At 57.6% G+C, this 21,484-nt stretch overlaps 1 protein-coding gene across 1 annotated transcript; it reads right to left on the bottom strand.

Annotated features, from left to right (window-relative positions):
* Positions 1–1,576: 1,576 nt before the first annotated feature.
* On the bottom strand, positions 1,577–20,878 carry BESB_014170 (WD domain, G-beta repeat-containing protein; the record flags this gene model as incomplete). The annotated part of the gene is made up of 28 exons (XM_029360147.1): positions 1,577–1,745; positions 2,201–2,639; positions 3,005–3,368; positions 3,887–3,971; positions 4,328–4,359; positions 4,800–4,932; positions 5,247–5,343; positions 5,934–6,009; positions 6,455–6,606; positions 7,239–7,595; positions 8,066–8,302; positions 8,705–9,256; positions 9,816–10,728; positions 11,283–11,521; positions 11,579–11,756; positions 12,154–12,536; positions 12,943–13,204; positions 14,166–14,364; positions 14,628–14,743; positions 14,938–15,005; positions 15,439–15,544; positions 15,866–16,060; positions 16,298–16,366; positions 16,793–16,832; positions 17,117–17,237; positions 17,580–17,703; positions 19,877–19,993; positions 20,768–20,878. 28 exons carry the CDS (start codon positions 20,876–20,878, stop codon positions 1,577–1,579), a joined length of 5,934 nt encoding a protein of 1,977 aa, XP_029216814.1.
* Between the last annotated feature and the right edge of the window lie 606 nt (positions 20,879–21,484).

Below are 21,484 nucleotides of genomic sequence, written 5' to 3'. Positions count from 1 at the left end.
TGCATGCTAACAAATAGAGGAGATCATATGGCGCGGAAGCCTCACTTCCCGATCAGCAGGTCAGAAGCGATATGTTTTCACCGGAACCGCCTGCAACTAGACCACCTGACCACCAACCAGCTAGCGGCAGGCTGATAGTTTCAGTCTGTAGATCATTCAACTTGGCTCCACGAAGATTGTAGGCATACCCTACCGGGACGAGTTTGCGCCTCCGCAGATAGCCCGTCCCCATCGCTCACCTTGACTACTTTCAAACTATCCGCTGCTAATCAGATACAATCCGGCTATCCGTAGCCGCCGAGAAACAGTATATACGCTGCATGTGTTGATGCCTTGTGGTTGTCGATAAATGCGGGCACTCAGAGGCTCTGGATGGACGCGACAAGTTCCTTTATCCCCAGCAATATGTGGTCCGATCCTGCCAGAGCTGTTGAAACTGGACAGGGTAACTCGCCGGAAGGAGCAGCCTCGTCCACTGGCCCGCAGCAAAGGTGAACTACACGAGACGGGCCAGACGATACGGACAGGTTCGGCACGTCGAGAGTAAGGATAGAACCGCCTGAATGAGCAGAAAGCGAGTTGCGAAACACCGACACAGAGCGATGTCCATCGACCCTGGCATTGGCACTAGTCGGTAGGTGCTCACGAAGACATGCGCACCACAACTTCATGATGCGATCGACCTGTCATCTCCGGTAATGTCCACTGTCGCTTGACTGTATTAACCCTACACAAGATCGAAGTTTCCTTGCACAGATTGGACAACCACGCTCTTTGATCCACCTGCATGCTTATGTACTTCGAATTTCCCCCTCATACTAACTTCAGAAAACTTCGAAGGCACGCTCTCGCTGCTTGTGTGACGCACTGAGATACTGTGCATGGTCGTCACTTGCCTTTCAAAACTAAAAGCAAGGCATCCTGGCCGGAGCAGTACAGAAGCGAGACGACAGCCCATCTACAAGAGTTCGAACGGCAGCCGTGCAGCCGATCAAGCAGATCGACGTGCCTGATCACCTGAGATATCGCACAACACCACAGTGGAAGAGGCTACACGCTAATGGCGACTGAAGTAATTGTAGAGATACGGCTTAAACGTCTAAGGTATCACGCCCTCAGCAACACGACTGTCGATTCGTCTTTTTGTATCTACAGTTGCGATGAACTCGTATCGTGCTGAAAGAGTGAGTATACTGGTTTTCGCGTTGCATGCGTCGTGCGGAATCTGCGAGGTTGCTCCAAAAAGAAGTTACCGTACCCTTCATTCTTTCTAGGCATCCAGAGCACAAAAAATAATAGCAAGGTCTCGCAATCCGAGAATAGAGCCTCTTGCCATACTGAGGAACTGCGCAGAAGGCTAATTATCGAAAAACGGCGTTGATGGCCGCTTGGAAAGGGATCATCTCTCGAACGAGAGCAAAACCGAACAGCTCCCTCAGTTGTGTTTTATTTATGCCAATATAATGACACGGTGGATGCAAAGAACTCATCGCTGACTGTCAATGTTACAGTATGACGATGCATATTGACAGAGGGCACACAAGCAAGTAATAGATGCAGAAACGGCTCTTCGGGTTTAGAGACGGCGCCTTGCCTTTCTTGTGCCGATCTCGACGAGAAACACCGCTGAACCCCGACAAATGACCACCATGTTATTTGCAGCAAAGGCGGCCTGGACCCAGGCAACGCCATCTGAGATGTGAGGGAGGTCTAAGCTTCCGCCGGGGGGAACTTTGACCACGAAGCTGTACAGCAGAACCATCAAGACAACAACGTGGAATTGGTGAAGCATGCTGTGCCTGCTTGAATATCAGATCCGACGTTGTCACGCCGCAGACAGTCCAATACTCCGGACGGGTGCGTAGACCTCCTCTCGACTGACCGCGCCCGTTTTCCGCAAACATCAGTGATGCTTAGCTGCCAAATTACCATCTGCGCACAGTTCCAGCCTACCGCCAATATCTCAATTCACCCAGTCTATTGCCTCGAGATACAGTGCTGTCAGTGTCGAAGAGGGGAGACCAAGCCTATCTGGTTCAGGCGATAGTCGGGGCACGTTCTGCTGCGGAATAGCGACTTCCGGCTGTATTGAAACATGGCAAGCCACTATGAGATAAGGGTAAACCTTGCCTCATCAGGGATTGTATTTTGTTTTATTGTGGTGTGTTTTTCTTTTTTTTCCAGAAGTGCTTCCCTGTACCTGTGATCAGTCATCCAAGCCGGGTGGCTTAACGACGAGGCTGACCCATAGGCACTGATCGCGCAGACACCTCTGTTTGTAGAGACGGCGACCCTTGTGAGCTGTGGTACGCTTTCGAGCTCACGAGTGATAACACTCTCCCCTCTTGGATTTGGCGTTGAAGCTTGTCGACAAACAGCGATGTGGGTGACTGGAGGGGGCACCGTGGAATGCCCACTCAGCTCGGTCAGTTCCCCACATGGGAGCGTCGGCGGGGCGGACGCCACGTTCCCGAAAAGCAGGGCAGTTATGTTCGACACACTGGCATGCTTGACCATCTTTTGGTTACTTTGAGCCCCATCACGAGGTGGTGGTGCAGGAGAAGCGCTTCGCCGTCTTTCTGTCACAAGGTGTATTGATAGCACATTTCCCGACTGTGTCGCCACCAGGGCATGGTTCTCTGAGAGACAGAGAAAACAAATACAGCCCAGAAGAACCGACCTTACCGAATCAGAGCGGCGCGAACCAGCATGGCCCACTATTCCTTGCATCAAAGTTGGCAAAGCACGGTAGCGTCACCAAACCGTTAGTAGACGCTGCCAAATGTTGCGTCCGGTGCAAAATGCAACCTGATATCATGAATGTGGTAGTGGTCATACAGATTTACTGCGGCCATTTCGGTGCGCTTACGCGTGGTAGCAATGAGCAAGACTGTCTCGTCAGCGTTCCACGCTCCTTCTGTAAGTGGCAGGAGGCTACCACAGCACTATCGAAGTGTGAATACTAGCATTCACGGGCTCTGAGGAACCCAGATGCCGGACGCACCGTTGACGCATGTAAAACTCGTCGGCGGGTCTTGCTCGACTGTAGCTTGGAGTCTGCCAACAATCCTGAAGCTTGTGACGTCAACGAGCCTCAGGCATCCGTTGTCAAATAATGCGGCAAGAACATGTGGCTGAATAAACCCGAGGCCACGGCATTCTTGTTTGAGACAGAAGAGCGCGATCTGCTGTGGACGCGGCCAGCAGGACCACAGACGAATTGTCAGGTCGTCTCCCGCAGTCGCGAAGATACCGGAACATGACGTGGGACTCTCACCAGCGGAAAGCGAACGAAGAACGCTGGGGTGAGCTTCGTTGCTTCCAGACCCTATGGGATGCCCAGTACGGCGACTGCAAAGGGGCCTAAGCTGAAAGGCCAAAGCGACATAGGAGGAAAAATAGACTACACTGGTATCTGGCCCAGACAAGGGTGAAAGTGGGAAACAGGGCTGCGGCGTTTCTTTCAAGAGTTTGCATGATTGCGTTGCTCATTGTAGAGGAAGGCTCTTATATCGGCAGGCTGAGGCGAGGTGACTCTCAGAGCCGAGTGGACTACTTTCCTGGGACTGGCGCCGGGGCTGCGCCGCAAGAGAGTGAGTCTCGAACTAAGACATGTGCCGCAAACTCCGTGAGGCCTGTGAAGATCGAAATGCACGCCCGGATCCTCTGTTTGTTTGTGAGATTTCGAGTTTGCGCAAAATATTAGGGTTTAGGGTTTAGACGCTACGATGGGCTGGCGATAAGGTGCAATGCTACACAGTAAGGTTCCGCCTGCAGACGCGCAAACCGGAAACGCCTGAAACCTTGGCCGTAGAAGCTTCACAAGACAAGAAATGAACGCGAGGCCCACCACAGCGAAGTTGAATCGCAGCTTGTCCGTCCGTACCGCGTAGGGAGAGCAGATGTGGCGGATGACCCCTGTGTGACCTGACTCCAGGCGGACGCGCGCCTTCTGTTTCCATTGCAGGTACCTAGAGTGCACCAAGATGAATACGAAAAAACCTCCTAGAGACACTGCCTGCGGAGGCAAGGTCTCGACGGGACCCTCGACTTTCGCAAAATCGAAGGCGAGAAGCTTAAGAAAAACCAGCGAATAGGCCTGCACAGAAGCAGCGGTAGAAGCGTCTCCGTCATTAGCATCACTTGAGCATTCGACAGACAGAAAGAGCCACGGTCATCTGGCAAGGGTCCCAGAACATTAAGATGCGGGACAGAGTTCTCACCACCTAGGAAATCATCAAACACACAGGAAGACCCAGCCACCCTTCGAGGGAGTGTAGTAGAAAAATGCTCCCGGACAGACGGCCGCGACGCAACCCAGGCCTACCAGATCGTGTTTGCAGAAGTGGAAACCACGGCCTGCAAAAAACAACAGGGTGGAGACGGACGCAGATGGCCTACTGCGGAGGTGAAGTCACAAGCGTCCTCCGTCCGCGGTCAAATATGTTCTTGAAGGCCAGGCAAAATGCGGCTAGACGCCCACGAATCGACAGAGAATGCACAAAGGCGTGTCCCGTCTCCCAGCCAGCTCGAGCATAACCGAAGGAGATGGAGTGACACAGGCACATGGGAGGTACGCAGACTCCAGTGGGAGTTGCAGATTCGAACCCCCCAGGACATCTAGAAACGACAAAATAAAAGCGTCAGCACAGCGAAACCAGGGAAGCGCGCCATACAGCAAGTGATAAACCCGAGCTTCACGGTGGGAAAAGAGCGAACTGGGGCAGAGTAGAAGGGAGAGACTCGAGAGGCAGAGAGGCCGAACGCGCGAGGCCGTCACCGCTTTAGCCGCAACTAACCTCTGTTGCTTGTAAATCGCACTGCATCGTCTTCACCACTCCGTCAAGCTGGAACGCAGCGCTCGCGCCCGCGCCACGCAAGTCTACGAAGGCCAGACCAGAAGGTCGAGGGGGGAGACCGCCCCCAGTATCGCTGCGCAGCAGAGAAAAGGCGAGGAATACAGTCGGCAGAATCAAGATTCACGATGCCGCCGAGCTTGCGAGGGCAAGCAGGGGCAGCGGCAGCAGGTGGACGCTCGTTTGCATATGCGGGCGAACACGCTCAAGCACACCGCACAATATCCTTCAACGCCGCACACCCCGAGAGTAGAAATATATTAGCGCCTCGACTGTCATCGATTGATACATGTAGACCTTCACAAACTGCAGGACGAGAAGCCATCGCCGAAAAAAACGGTTGCTGGCTGTCGGCTCAGGGCAAAGCCAAGAAAGAGGCGATCCGCTTACCCGGAAGTCAGAAGCGAGGCGAGATTGACACTCCACCTTTTCAGCGAAGTGCCGAGACCGCAGAACAGATCGTGTGCCCGATCGCAGGATATGCAATCTGCTCAAAGGCATCGCGGACAAGCACTGCAAACGCCTGAGGCACTCGTTGCCTTTCCGCAGCACATGCACATCCCTCATCGCGGGGGCGGGCGGGGTGGCAGCGGCGCGACACGCGATGCGGAGGCAGGCGCCCGATACACAAGCAGTGAGGCGACGCGAGGCAATCTGGCATGCTGCACAATCTCGTAGTCGCTTGGCCGGGTGCGTAATCCTTCCTCTACGGCAATCCCTCGCCACCACAGGCAAACTCGAACCTCAGCGATAGAAATTCGTGCGATTGGGCCTGACTGCGACGTTGTGCTGGAGACTTTTAAGCAGGCCCCTTGGAGGACTCGCGGAGTGCGACAGGGAAGATCGGAGCTGGTCTCGAGTGAGCGTGGCTGCTTCAGGCTGAGCTGATCCTGTCACACTGAGGAGCTTCGCCGCGGTTGGCGAGTCCACTCAGCTGACATGAATACTCCGGTCAGTCCCACATGCCAGTCGGCGTACGTCGACGCTTGCTTTGAATACTCGAGGACTCTTCCGTAGAGCAGCGAACGCAGAAGAAGGGCTTGCTCACTGTCGCCATAGGCAGAATGCAGCACTTACTAATGGGCTCAGACGTGGCAACTTGGAGCTCGAAGAGCAGGGTGTTGGTGTCGAAGTTCACGCCATAGACAAACCCCTGAAGCAGGCGCGAAGCAAACAGTCTACATCCGAGCGTGCACCCCAGAGACGGGTGAGGCAACAGGAAGTCGACGCACCTGTCATTGTTTCGCGGCCGACGGCATATAGAGTGCCACGAAAAAAGCCCACGCAAGTGCTTTACGCGAGACTGTTGACCTTGTGGCCGTCTACTCTGCGTCGCTCTGCGTCCCGCGCGCGCAGGCGACCGAGGTCGCTGGGACGCTGGGACGTGGGGGCGCTCAGAGTGAATCCCCGAGCACAGAATGTCTTTTCGGGGCGCGGCGATGCTTGTGGGCTGTTGCGGACGACCGGCAGAGCGTATCCAAGAACGTGAGAGAGAAAAGAAAGCAACGTCTGGCTGTGTGCTCTCTTGGGGTCCGGTCTGTAGGTTGACTGCGCTGCCTCGACTTGCACTACCAACCGCAGCGGCGCGCCTCGCCTACTGCATTCGTCGCCAGCAGTAGGAGCGTCGGCGTCGAAGAACCCCGCCGAGTCAGGCATCCCGTCGTGTAGCAGAGGTGTGGATCCTCGCGCATGCGCCAGGGACTGTCGGCAAACTGAAAATGAAGCGCAACGCCATGCTCTGCGCGCAGGGCTGAACCACAACGAGGTACAAATACCACACAATCCGAGAAGCGGCAGTCGCACCTTCAGCAAGGGGGGACGGGAAGAGGGGGGAGGGAGGTGAGCTACATACGGGAGACCGCCGCGTGAAGAGGAGGCATACGCACGCAGTAGCCTTGTGTCTCCCTCATTGACCCTACACACTACGCTCTAAATGGACAAGAGGCCAAGAGACCGAAAGCAAGCACACGGTATAGGAAGCGTCGCCCGTTAAGACTCGGCGAGCCGCCTAGGGCCGTCCTCGAGCACCATGTGAAGCGCAGTGGATGGACATCCCAAGCCATCTGACGCCAGACGCATTTGCCTTAATGAGTTGCCATCGGAGACTGGGGGGGGGGGGAGGGGTACACACAGCTCACGACTCCGCCAGGGCAGCTTTCTAGCACAGGGAGAGAGAGGGGAGGGTCGTTCGAAGTTATTGAGGATATGAATCTATCTCATGTGCAATGATGCTGTCTTCGTGCAACCAATTGAACCTGGTCAACCCCACTGGTGCATTACACATCCGAACCGAGAAGTTGAGTTCGACACCAACATGAGACGCAGAGGGTCACAGGGCGGTGCAGCCCTGACGCTCGCTCAGTTTCTGTCTTCGCTGCTGACTCCTACGTTCCTCTGTGGGCGCGAACGGCCTGCTGAGACAGGCGTGCGACTGGCATTCAAGGGCCTGCCTGTCTCTCCCAGCCTCCGCCGCGTCGCCGAGACACTCGAAGACGTCTTCGTGCAGAGAGTGGGTAGGGGCGATCTTCCAAAAGATCGCCGACCGCGGGGCCACGTAAACCACCTCGATGTCGTCCGCCCGCGCGCTCGTGAGCAGCCGGACGACAGGCGCTTCCACTTCGGTCCCTGCAACGGGCGTCGGCCCGCAGCAAGGCGACGAAAGGGCATGGCGAACGCGAGTGACAACTTTGAGGAAGTCGTCGACGAGGAATACATCGAGATGTGGGCGGCTAGACGCACCTGACGTCGAACGGGGAGAGGGGCAGCAGCGAAGAGACCCGAACAGGTGAAAAAAAAGACGACAGGAAGGAAAAGTCGAAGTGATGCTTGCAAAGTGCCCGAGGAAATGCAAGTGTTCGTGAGGTGAATGGCCGCCGCCAACGGGATGCCTCGATGAGCGTGACTGGTGAGGCTGTGACACCGCCACGGCAGAAGCCCGCGAGTTGGGCACAGCGAGCAACTAGACGCGTGCCCAAACTTGTGATGAGATTGAAACCGCAACGCTGGCGGAACGAGAACCTGGCGGCCGGCAACCGCCTACATGTTCCGCCATTTCGAGCGGCTGTATTGCCGGCGCGAGCATCCGCGTGGATATGCAACCGGGCCCCTCCAACGCAGAGTAAAGCAGCAGGCCGGGAATGGCTAGGCAACAAACAGATTCTGTCGGGCTATCTTTTGCACTGAGCATGGATCACGCGGGCGTGACCTACTGGCAACAACGAGGTAGTCCTTGCCACAAAAGACAAGCGCCGGACAGCGCGCCTTTCCGCCATTTGCCTCGTCATCTCCGGGTTCGCAGTACCACCGTCGCGGAAGAGTCGTGACGCGCGACACCTTGCAGTCGCCCAGATGCCAAACAGCTAAGAGCTTGTCGTCGCGCCTCTCGCCTTCTTCAAGTTCGTCCTTCTCAGAGACTTCGTCTCGCGTGACGTCGAGCGGGACTCGGCCTGTTCCGGTGAGACGTTAAACATGAACAGTCACAGGCGGTCACGGCACAGCAGGTCGGCGCCACGCCACGCGACGGCGAGGAGTGGAAGACTCCAAGGCCACCAGGCGCTCCAACGCCGAGCGAATGCGACAGTGAGCCACAGCCGTGAAGGCAGAGGTAAGTGGCAAACGTGGCAATCACACGCGCGTGCGTGCAGGCGAACATTTTTCGCCGACGTGGCTGCAGCGGTCGCCAGTAAAATATGGGATCCAGAAACTCTCCGTCTGTGCCCGAACATTCCCCCCTAGAGTGATAACGCGCCGTCGCGGAGGCCCACAGTCCATTTCTCTAGAACGCAGAAGGATTCAAACACTCACAAGACTAGCGCGGACAAGCCGCCGCCGTCGCCTCCTCTGCTTACTCGCGTGTATCGTAGCTAGGAGCGTCCCCTTCTGATTTATCGCCATGGTCAGGATGTCGTTCAGACGGGGATCTCCGCAGAGGCCGAAACGTGTCCGAGTGGCGCCGGCCTCCTCGACATCGAAACTGCATCGAGCCTTACCGCTGCCCTGCTTTCCACCCCAACGCCGAGAGGCATTCGCGCTGCCCAACAGAGGGAAAGAAGAACCGCGAGGAGCAACTCCACTGACGCCGGCTAGGCTGCGAGTGGGGCCTGAGCTGGCGCCGACGCTCTGGCGCGAAGAAGACGCGTGCGCAGAGGAGACGCCGACAGAATTCGCTCGGCCTGAGGAGACTCGCGGATGCCCTGCGGACACTGACGCCGCGCGGGAGGCCAGCGGTGCACTCCGGCGCCGCCACAGCCGGTCTGGCGCGTCGTTAAAAGCTCCTGAACAAGAAGAGGCTGCTGACTGAGCAGACAGGAGCCCAAAGCACCTGCCCTTGGCGTCGTAGCGACTCCGGACGTCGAGGCGCTCCACCAGCACCCAGGCTCCGACGGCGCGGCAGAGGAGGCCTACAAACAGAATCGACAGACACACGAAATACGGCAAAGAGCCAAAGGCATAGTGAGGAAGAACGCGCCGAGGGGCAAACACACAGCGAGGGAAGACAGACGATGAATTATATATTATACGCTACCGCATACAGGCATATAACAGAGAAATACGACGGAGAGATTGGCTGACTCGACCGCGCTGGGGTGGACCAGCTGCTGGATACGGAGCTGTCGCAGAGACAGACGCTCAGACAAAAGAAAAACGAGTACGAGAGCTTTTCCGGAATGCAGCAGGAAGGATGCAGGCGTTTGAGGCGTTGTCTTGCAGATATTCCACGGGGAACCAAAAAAGCCAAAGAGCAGCTGACGAATGCCTATTCTGGTCCCCAAGCCTAGGAGGACATAAGGCCCCCCCCTTAAGACGCTCTGCGTTCCTGGCGCTCAGTTCCAGTTCGACGTGCCGCGAGTCGTGCACCAGCCTCTGCGAGGTCCAGCTCAAGCCTCGAAAAACAAGGGAAGGCGAACGGCTGAGTGATGAAGGCCTCTTCGCCGGGTCGTTCACAAACGCCTCACTCACCGTGCTGCGGTTTCCAGATGCATCCGCCGCGGCAGGTCGTAAGCGTCGTCCCAATAATGTGTCTGAGCTGTAGGTGTCGGTCGGAGTCGCCCGGCTCGACGACGACGTGTTGGACATTGCAGTCGAGCGCCCCGGGGGCTAGAGCCACCGATTCTGCAGTGTGCGGGGTGTGAAGCGACGGGGGTAGGGGCTTGCTGCCGGGCATCTCCGACTGGATTTTTGCGGGCTTCTGATGCGCGTCAGCGCTTGCAGCGGCGCCAGCAGAAGGCGGCAGAGCCGCGGGGCGCCGGGAGGACTGAGAATACGATTGAGCAGCTGCTGAGGATGCTGAGACGCTCCGGACGGCGGCCGACTGTGGAGTCTCGTCGGCGGGAGCGTGCGGCCGCAGCTCGCTTCCGTCAGCGGCTGTGAACTCCACAGAATTCACGAGTGCGCTGGATGGACGCGCCGGCCGAGCCTGCGCACTGTCAGGTTTCCTCCAAAGTCGGCGAGAAGGAGATGAAGCGGGCGCCTGAGAAGGCCCGGACACCGCCGCCGTGATCTCGCCTTCCGGGGGCGCCTCAGAGGGGCAGCACAGGGGAGGCAGGAACTGGGGGAACTGAAGCGGGACGAGCTGCCCGGCGAGCGCTTCAAGCTCCTGGTGCTGGAAGCCCCACAGAAAGACCTCGGCGGCGCTGACGGAGACAACGACGTCGCCGCAAACGAATAACTTGAAGGGTGTCGCGAGGTGCCCTGGAAATGACTGAAAGGGGGGCAGAATGTCCACAGAGGCACAGCACGGGGCCCTGCCTGGTTGGCCGCGGCCTGAAGAAACGTGGGAGGAACGTGACCGCGCCGACGCCGGGAGAGAGCGCGCTCCGGCTTTCCGCTGGCGGAGACAGTCTCGACACTCTGTCGCGTCCAGGTTCCAGAGCTACAGGGGGAAGACAAAAGATGCACAAGACAACGAAACGCAAGAGAATCTAGAAGACACCGCGCAAAGACCGAGCAGTTAGTGGAGTGCAAGCCCACAGGACTCGCCAGAGGGTTGACCAGGAAACGCCGCTGGAGCGTGAGACCCAGGGACATTGACGGAGTCTGCCGCCACTGAGGAGTTCACCGTCCCCGATGAGTTGTGCGAGGAAGACTTCACGCGTGATATCTGATTCGTGCTGAAGTTCAGTGCGCTCCGATTACAGTCCCGGCGAACGGTGAAATGCCGTTTTAAAATCCGTCACGGCAAATGCAGCACCCCTCGTACCCAGTGAAAGATCGAAATGGCCCGCGTATGCGTGCTTGCATGTGTGGCAGGGAGGGGGGCCCTGGCGAGGGATAAGCGCGTGGATGAAGTCCGAGGCTGAGGACGACTTTCGTGAAGCACCTTTGCTCACAAGAGACGTGGGCAAGCTGATGGAAGCAGAGGCGCTCCGTTCTCTGTCGCGTTGCTGTCGACTTTCGTCTCACTCGCCTTTACGTCTCCATGCATACCTTTAGCACATTGTCTGTTGCAGCTGTCAGCGCAAGCTGAGGCAGCGCATCTCTGCGCTTCGTCAAGATACCGTCTGAGCTCGCCGTTCCGCCGCAGTCAGCTTCGGCTCTGTCGCAGGCACGCGCCCTGCCGAGCGCCCGCTGGGCCTCCAAGTCGATGTACGTAACAAGCGCCACAGTGATGGCGCCACTCATGAGGGGGATTTCCCTTAGACACGTCAGGCTCCGCGAGGGCACGCCTGAGCACGAAGGCGTGGGACGAAACAGCATCGGCGTGAGGCTGGAGCTTCGCCTACTGGCGTCGCTCCAACCCGTCGCCGGCCTTCCTGAGAGCGTCACGACCCTCGCCGAGTGGCTGCCACGGCCGCAGCTGCGACTGCGCGTCGAGCCGCTCGCCACGCTGCGAGGCGACCAACCGGGTTGAGTAGCGCACTCGTCGTCGAAGGACGTATCTCCATAGCGGTCAGGATCGTCCTGAGCGCAGCACCAGCGGGAGACCCCCACAGGAGCACCACTGCAGACTTGCGGCAACAAGGGACAGGCTGAGTGCGTGGGAGAGAACAGGGCTCCAGACTTGCTCGCATGCAGACCCCAATGCCACACGCCAGAGTTGGGACGAAGCCCAGCGTCTCGGTGACAACTGCGCGCCCTCGGCGGGCGACACCGAGACGCGCGGGAGATCTGCTGAGTCCTGGCAAAACGCGGGGGGCGACATGCAGACGACCCGTGGCGCTCGACTGGGTCTCTCTCCGCAATCGCTGGCAAGGAGAAATCAACTTGCAGAGCCTCAGGAGTTTCAGCGACGCGGCGTTTTCGTGTCGCGTCTACAAGCCCCCCGGCATGCGCGGTGGGGGGGCTGCGGCTGCCTCACTGCTTCGCTCAGGTCGTAGATCCGCATCTTCGAATCGCTGGAGCAGACGACGAGAATTCCCTGGCCACTCGAGGCGAAGCCGTAGGCGGTGATGCGGACGACGCCATCCACTCTGCCGAGATGCGCAGGCGCGGTGTAGGGAGTCGCCGACAGCGAACAGGCGCTTGGGCGGGAGGCGGACCGCGGCAGGCAGACTTTGGCCTTATAGAGCAGGGATGGAAACGCGAAGCAGCAGAGGCGACGGCTGTCGAAATAGCGAGCCATGAGATGGCCGTCGGGGCTGAAGACGAGAGGCGGAAGGCCCTCGGGAGGCTGGTGGACTCCGGGATTCTCAATGCGCTGCACGAGCTGGTATTCCAGCTGCTCGTCGTGCACTGAAATAACTGAGCCGCCCAAGTCGCATTGACGCCATACAGAGAACTTACCGATGATGGGCAATCCATGAACATCCAGAGAGCAATCCAACGAGAAACACAGTGCAATGTTGCAGCTGCGTGACTACCTGAGGCCGGCAAGCTGGGATAGGCGACCCCAGAAAGATGCGAGTTCCAAGCCGCGAATGGCCCCAGAGGCGGGTGGAGACACACGCGGGCTGGAAGGGAGCTCGCAGAGCACGTGAATCCCAGTTTAAGGTTCGTCGCGTTTCCACAGAGATGAAGAGGAGGGCTTCAGATTCATTCCTTACAGACATCTCGCAGCTGTGTGGCCCCGTGGTACGTCGCCCAAACGCGTGCTGTCTCCGAGCAGCCTCCTCGCGTGTGTGCGACTTTGCAGGCGGGAGCGCCTCACCTCCTGCGGAGTCGCACGTGACCAGCAGGGAGCGGCTCTGCTCCACGACGCTCTCGCGGTGGGCTCTCCCCGCATTTCGGACAAAGTGCAGCCCGCGAATGGCGTGCAGGTGGTGCCGCGCTTCCAGCAGCACCTGCGGCGGCTTTGCGTCGATGTCAAAGACCCTCAGCGCGCCGCTGTCGAAGCCGACGGCGAGGATCCGCTCCAGGGGGTGGCACGCGACCCGTGTCGGCTGATCGACGGAAGACTGGAACTCAAACGCCTGAAGCAAGGAGAACAAATCAGTTTTCTCTAGCGACAGCTGCAGTTGCCAACTGTTGAGCGCCCCTGGTTCCGTGCACTCAGCGCCACGGGCGAGCCGCTGCAAAACGCAGCGGCGTCGGGGACTTTGAAGAGCCTCGCGGCAGGAGCCAAGCCGGCATGGAAGCGGGTCTGGGCTGTGTAGAGCAGATTCTTCATTGCTAGTGAGGGGGAATTCACATGCGAAGGAAACGCAGCATACCTCGTAGAGATCAGGCAGCGACCAGACGCGAATGGACCGATCGGTTGACACGGTGTAGAGCTCTCGCCATGCCTCTGAGGACGCGAAAAAGCACCACACGCGAGGCGCTAAGGCGAACGCGCGAGACCCGCAAGCAGCCCTATGCATACAGACAAAGTACCCCGGTAGCCTCCAAGTGCTCTGGGCGAGTCTGCAGGCCTAAGTCTGCGGGAGTTTGAGCGGTGACACGGATCGGCTGATTTTTCACACTGAATCGAGAGCCTAGCCGCCGAAACGTTGGCGCGTTCTTTCTTCTTAAGAGGGTCTCCCCGGCTGTCGTGATGCTTTGCAGCTTCTCTCAACGGCTCTCTCAAGCAGATAAACGTAGTCGCAAGCCCTCAGCAAGCCAGGCAACTGCCGCCCCTAGGTGACCAGCGCTGTTCGTCTGGTGCGTCGTCCGCCACGTCCTTCGATGAGCTTGCCAACACATCAGCTATTTTTGAGGCTGTTTGCATGAGTGCAGCCCATGTCAAGCGCCCGAGTCGGGGTATTTGTCCTGTTTGAGCCTCGCCATTCGCCGGTTGCGGCTATCCCTCATCCGCGGCTCTACTATGGCACACTCTATTTCTCGCCTCCCTAGTTTTCCGTGCCTTGTGGGGGCAGCCCAGACCCTAGACCCTAAGAGCCTGCAAGTAGGCGGCTCCAGAGGATCTTGCACGAGAAGCGCTTTCTCACCGCTTACTGCAGCGTCCCGTATGGGAGTGGCGTGCGTCCGGAGGAGCGGGTGGTGCTGCTGCGAGCTCAAATTCACGACTCCGACGCTGCCGTCGGCGGACGCGCACAAGAGCTGAAGGCCGTCCTCCGACGCGTCCACGCCCACGGCGGGCGCCTCGTGGTTTCGCATGTGCATGAAGCAGCTCTGGAACGTGAGCGGCCAGACGCTGCAAACGCGAAAGGGCCGCCTCCGTTTGCATGGACGCACTCTTACAGGTACAGAAAGAGTCACCCAGCAGCCGCGCCGTGGACAGGCGCTTTTTCGGATCTCTCTAGACTAAGGGCGGGGGGGCTGGCGACGAATGGAAACCTTTGCATTGCGCCGGCAGGCTGGGCTGCCTGTTCCGACCGTGTTGGTATGTAAAGCGGGCATACTTAGCGTTGGCAGCAAATACCGACGCGGGCAAGCCACGCGCATCCAGCCTCTCACCGGAAGAATCCGTCCTCCGACGCAGTGGTGCAGAATGCGTCGCTCACGGTGAGAGACCAGATCGGCCCCGTGTGGAGCTTGTAGACCCGTTGCAGCTGGCGAGTCACGTAGTCTACCTGCAACGCGAGGTGCGCACAAGCAAGAAAACCTACGCAAAGCTCGCGTCGAGTGGTTTTCAGGCTTTCGCGGCCAGAAGGCGGCTAGGCGGTACCGCTCTGAAGTTGCGCGGCGTCAGCGACAGCTCCTCGCCCATCCGCGCGTGCGAATGACGGATGGTAAATGCTTACCCTACTCAATTGGCTCCGCTCACCTGAGCCACGCATCCCGCCGTGGAGGAGACGAAAATGCGCGCTGCAACTGGCAACTTCTCTCCCGAGTCTGCGAGCCACAGGAAACACAGCAGCAGGAGAACCACACCTCTCCCGACCTGAGCGAAGCAAGTCTCAGCAGACAGCGAGAGTGGCCGCGCGGATCCGCAGAGTAGGTCGACTGGCAGGGGAGAAACGTCAAGTTCCCTGCCGTTTGGCGTCCCTCCGAAGATGCTGTGCCGAGGGCTGGGTGCAGTGCCGGTAACCTCGGCGCTGACAGGCATGCAGACTAACCGCCGGAGTCTGCGCCGTACTCGCACAACACTCAGTTTACGCTCAAACGAAGGACATCCAGCACCCTCTGACCATCTACAGAAGGGGGCGCGGTGCCGCCGACCCGGGATGCTCCGGCTCTCTGCTCGAGAACACGGGACAGCGCCACGATGCAGAAGCGATGCATGCGGCAGCGAGCGGCAGCACAGCCGCGGCGCAGGAGGACTTACTGTATACAGACTGGAAGCTTCGGCAGCACTCAAAGTCCAAGTCTGTGTAGCAGTTGGCCCGAGCGGCTGCCTCAAGCACGACGCTGCAACCCGGCAAGTGGGAATTCTGTGAAGGGGACATCGAGAGACAACAGCGGATCCACGCGTGCTCTCGCGGCTTTCCACCAAGCACTTTGGACAGCCCGAACGTGCCGCTCCTTGCAGACGCCGACCCAGGTCCCCGTGCGGCGAGAGCTGTTGCACGTATGCATTGAGCACATTGGCCTGGAGCTCTTCCGCGCGTTGCCCGCCCCGCGCACTGTGCACCAACTTCGAGGGTTCGGCTACCTGCGGAAAGGTGTGTCTCCGTGGCTGTGAAGCATGCAGTGCAGGGAGACGCGTCGAACTCCGCTGCGGCGGCCCCACTTTAAGGAGTGTCGCTGCTGACCTTGATCCTCCAAAACCGGATGTTTTCGCTGCCGCAGGAGAGGAGACAAAACTCGTCAAAGGGAGAGAACCTGATGCACGCCACGTCGAAGTCTGAGACTTGGCGAGCCAGCAGGTTGCAGCGCCGCTCCGAGCGTAACCGACTCATATCCCAAATTTGCAGCTGCTGGCGTTTCTGTGCGTCGATCCCCGCGACCTAAGAGACATCGAAACGGTCGCAAAGCCGCGACGTGCGGCCGCAGCGGCTACCGACGGTGCTGCGAGAAGCGCGTCCGTAGGGGCGTCTCTGCGCCGGCGCTGAAATCGGAATTCGTGCCCACACTTGTCGCTGTTTCTGCTACGAAGGATTCCATGTTGTCAGGTTCAACTCTGGTTGCCGCGCCACCGTCCCGTATACGATCCACGCAACACCAGCAAGGTCCCACCCTCTTACCACCATACGCCGGCAGTGCGTGTCAAAGCGGAAGACGCGAAGCTCGTCCAGCGACGGGCACTGAAGCACCTGGCAAAGAAGAGACGGAAAGCTTCACAGCAACAGTCCACTTGCCCTCGCGCGGGTGTTGCCTCACTGGGGGCACCTGAAGAATCTGCTCGAGCCGTTGACTCCTGTGTGCTCCATTGTGGCATGCACAGTGGACGGAAAACACAATGCCGTTTGCGGCGACGCCGAGAGAAAGCCGCAGAGGACGAAACGACTTTCTCGCCTGAAAGTTGGTGCCGCCTCGGTTTGCTCATGAGAAAGCCTGACACCGCACGACTCAGTCACAAACCAGCGTACGGGTGTGCTAACGCAAAAACCAGCAACGAACGCTAGTAGAAGGAGTCGATGAGTGTGTGGCTCTCGCGATACTCGATACGCAGGTGCCCTATAGGACACAACGAACGGAGCTCTGCGCGGCTCCTCGACTTCTCCTGCGGATCAGCGTACGGCAGCGCAGAAGGGAGCTTTGTCGCTCAGGTTCCAGATCCTGCAGAGAGGCGAATACAGCAAGAGAGATGTAATCCACCGTGAGAAAGCTCTCCAGCCTGCTCATGACTCTGATTCAGCTGCGAGAAGGCCTACAGAGCTTGGCAGCATGGATACTGCATGTGGAGCGCACATATGCAGCGAGTATATCAGACAGAGGCGTGTCCGGCTCTCCTTAATCCCCTCGTCGGCAACTTCAGGCACGCCTGTGATTGCAGTCGGCTGATTCCATAGAGTGATCGCAATCAAATCGGCATGCGCAGCTCTGCGAGGAAGCAAGCTCACCGGATTTGTGGCGCAGGCGTTGAGGCTCTGTCGTTCTGCACTGTGGCGGCCATTGCAAAGTTTGAGCTGACTTCAATCAGATCAATGGGCGCGGTGTGTCCGAACAAACACTTCTGCGTTCCTAGACGAGACGGAGAAAGAGACATACGGGCACAAAACGTTTCCGCTGACCCTGGCATGAGTGAGATATCTCCATCGAACACTATTCGTCATCATGCCGCGAGCTCTGATGAAAAACTAGCCGGCGACACAAAGAAGCGAAAAATGCCAGACACGCACTGGTCCTCTTGGCGAAAGCAAAAAGTGACGCCCCCTCGCTCAAAGTATATACAGCTCCGTAGTTACTTACTTGCATCGCTAATGACAGCGAGGAATGCCATACCGACAGCTTGACGCGTTGCATGTTTGACTCCGCGTCGGCCTTTTCCGTTTTAGCGCGATGACTCTGATTTGGCGAGCTTACCTGTTTCGGTGTTAACGCACACGAGAGTCGATGCCTGAGCGACCAGCATCCGGTCTCTCCCCGCCCACAGCGCGTGCCGCCTCCGGTGCTTTGCGCCATTCGAGGCGCCCATCATGCGGACAGCCTGCAAATCCGACAGTCGCGTGGCTGCTACACGGAGAGGATTGCAGTCATTTCCGGTCTGGTGCGACCCTCCCCTACAGACCTGACATGAGGGGGCTACTACCGACGCCCACAATGGGAAAACAGGGCGCATCAAGCAACAGAACAAATACAGGTCTAAGTGAGTCCGAGCCAGCGACACCAGGGATCACAGTAACTTCAAGCAAGACACGACACATTCCCTAAGGCTTCCGCCGTCCGCAGCGCATTGCGAATCTTAAGCGCGGTGCAAGACCGCGAAGACCAAGCACGTTATCCAGTAGAGAAAAAAACGTCAAAGGAGTACTAATTGCCGTCAGAGACTGCTCGCGAGGCGAGCCACACAGAAGTGCACTTGACAGTATCACAGAACATGGCGCTCAGCCAGACGAGAGTCTAGCTCCCCGGTCGTGTAAGTTCGGTCGTTTGGGGGTCTGAACGCTCACGCCCGCAGCATACTAGTCTCCACGCAGTGGAAGACGAAGGAAGTTCTATTCAGAGCGCAGAGCTGCGCGGTATTTCATTACCAGACTGTGATGCGGGCTGCAGACGTGAAGGGACCCACATGTCAATACAGCCAAATGCTTCAAGTTACGGTAACTGCGGTGACTGGAGGCATCCCGAGTCACCATTCTGTGCCCCCCCGGTTCAACTCTCTGTGAATCCACTTCATTTGGCGCTCGCCGTTCTGTGCATCCCTCCTCAACGAAGCACGGACTTGCAGCAGAGCTCCTCGACTGAAGAGAGATCCGGATAGCGCAGGTTCGGGAACGTCCGCCCCGTGGCGGGTGTATCTGCTACTGGCCATCGGCACGCAGTCGCTTCGTCTTCCCTCAGTGCCTGGTCGCTGTTCCGCTTCTGGCGTCTCCACCGGCTTTGCGTCAGGCAGATCCGGTTCGCGACTCCCCTGCGGCGCGGTGGCAGACGCTCTGGTTTCGTTCTCCAGTTCATTGCACTCGTGCAACTGCAACTTTGAACACTGAAAGAACTCGTCTTCATCGCTCTCTTCAGCCGGCATAGGCAGAACGTTGTCTGGCCGACTTCCCAGGGGGCGTACAGCCACTGGCAATCCTCTGCCGAGGCTTTTGGAGACAGGCGCATTCCGCGGGGAAGCATCTGTGGTAGAGGCAAAGACTGCCCAGCGAAACGTCATTTCCTTCCGCACCGTGCAGCGACGGGCTTTGCTGCCCCTGCGCATCGATGATAACTATGGGCAACGCTTTCCAACGACCACAAGGTAAAACAAGTTCTGTCAGCAGGCTTGTGACGGGAAAGATGTGTTGCGGCTGCGAGAACGTGGACAGCCGTTTGCGGATCGTAGTCGACAGCTCACAGAGTAACAGGGACCGCCTGAAGTTCTTCAAACACACTCTGCTGGCGTGGGGACCAGACGCAGATGCGGCGGTGTTCGCTGCCTCTTACATTTTGAGGAAATAGTATATCCGATGTGTATATCCCTCGAAGGTCTAGGCTCGCGCAGATCTGCATGGACTTGATCACCATTCCTTTCGGAACTAGGCGAGTGTATTGGCCAAGGAGGGCGGATGTGTTGACGCACAGCATTGTCCACGAGCCCGGAGTAGGATGGCAGGGATACTGAATTGTCCTTGCAGACACCTAGCAGCACCAGGTAGAAGCGGTAATCTTGACATTTGTGAAACTACGAGCGGGGAATCTCGCATCACGCCACGCGAGAATGGAAGCAGCTCATGCCTCTATGAGCAGATGTGGCCTGTGCGTCGTCGACTCCGAGGTACTTCCGGCAACTACAGATTCGGCCTCATCGAGCTCGGTGATCACCAAAGCAGGTGTTGAGACGCAGCGTGTTTTTAGAGTACGAGCGCGCGGCGCGTGAAAATATCATCTCCTGCCCAAGCAGTCGCAGTGTGACGCCTCCTCCGTCTCAGCATGGAATGCAGGAGCGCTACGCCCGACGCAAATCGGCCAGTTGCCAGTGGGTCTGATCCCACTACCCACAAAGTTGTGCTAACACGATGCGGCTGCGGAACATCTCAACCTAGGGGCAACTTCAGATGCAGGACGGCGCGGATCGCTTGTCCATTTGATGCGGTGCGCCTCGCTCTTTAGGGCGGGGAACAGGCACGGATCACTGTACATCTGAAAAAAAGCAGGCACACGGCCTGCGGGGCTCGTACCTTGGGCTCCTTTACCATGTTGCTGAACGTTGCCCTCACGGTCAAGCCCTCGACCGTGGTAATGTCTATATGAATTACGAAATATCGGGCTTTCAAGGCTCTGATCTGCATGTAGGTCTGCCCCATAGAGTTGACAGAAAAGCATTCCGTCAGCGGACGCATTTTAGCGAGTAGGCAAAGCAGTTGAAGCTCGCGCATCGGTCGAACACGCATTGTGGCCGATATCAAATAAAGCATCAGACACTGAATCAACACCACAGTTTCTGCCTGTCTATGGAGTTGCAGGGACGTTGAACAGTCCTTCCTGCACCGTACCGGCTGTTGACCATGCTCCAGGATGGCCACACCCGCACTCGTTGCAGAGGTGACGCAGCCCAATCACTGCCATTGCCTTTTTTGTTATCCTCGATCACTTGAGCTTTCGCACTGGTGTGCAGTATCCTATGGCTTATAAGTCTTGCAGAGCGAGACTTACGTAAGCACCCTTTAGCCCAAGAGACTTCCGCCTTCCTTTCCCGTGGGGCATTTGGATATAATTTTTAGCAGCAATCATGCCGTTAACCCTTATAACTCGAGTTCCAAGTTGTTTGTCCTGGCAACAAAGAAAAGCAGCAGATGAGGGGAGAAAGACGGCGGTGAGCACTGCCATACGAAGTAAACCGGCTGGACTGCTGACGGAGCGATGAAGTGCGTTGCCAACACCAGGTCCGCCGCAGTTTTTTACGCAGTCTCCAGGCAAGACTTCAGGGGAACCGCGCCGCCTGTCCAGGTAGCAGCAGCAGCCGCGTCGCTGAGTGACTTAGAAAACTGTAATGCACCCAGGCTCGTCACTGACAGTCGCGAATATAGTGCACGCATACTCGAATGAGAGTTTATATGCTACTCTCTCACCGTTTCCTCAGATACATCGCCTTGTCGCTTGCATGCCTCTTCGTCATGAAGGGGAAACGCCTTCAAGACGTTCACGTAGGGGTCCTGAGAGAGCGGGTAAGGTATCGCCATTGTTGCTAATGGCCTGTGCCACCAGCAAAGTTCAAGATCCTCTTCTGACACCGCACTTTTTCAAGCATCTTCAATATCGCCAGCATGCAGACTTAACCTGCTCAGAGTGACCGCCAGATTGACTCGGACTCTTCGTCAAACACGATACTGAACTAAACGGCGCAGCCGAGCCTGCGTTGTTCTATGTCTCTCGTTTATCATGAACACAATCTTGGAGTAGGAACCATTTTTTAAAGTGAAAGCGGAAAATGCCCACTTTAAGTTTCGCATTCATTATTCTCCGAACCGAGAGAACGGCTAGCATCGATCGGCACGTTATTTGTGCCACAACGGTCTTTTCACTCGCGCAGTGTTCTACTTAGCAGTTATGTTGCTCAAAAGACTTTACGGCACCTGACCAGCAACTTGGGCCAGTGGCCTCACCTCCTTGTGGATATTTCCACCTATTCGACCCCCGAGCATGCACTTTCACATTTCGGTGCATTCAACTGTTCTAACTCCTAGCATGAGAAAGCGAACGCGTACGCCCTGCGGCAAAGTCGGTTTAGAGCATGAGACTTCCTTTGCCGGCGGCTGGGCCTTCAACAACCGTTAACGTAGTGTGCG

This window comes from Besnoitia besnoiti, chromosome IX (assembly GCF_002563875.1).
Source record: "Besnoitia besnoiti strain Bb-Ger1 chromosome IX, whole genome shotgun sequence".
NCBI classification, from domain to species: Eukaryota; Apicomplexa; class Conoidasida; order Eucoccidiorida; family Sarcocystidae; genus Besnoitia; species Besnoitia besnoiti.
This window is presented reverse-complemented; position numbering and strand designations above follow the sequence as displayed.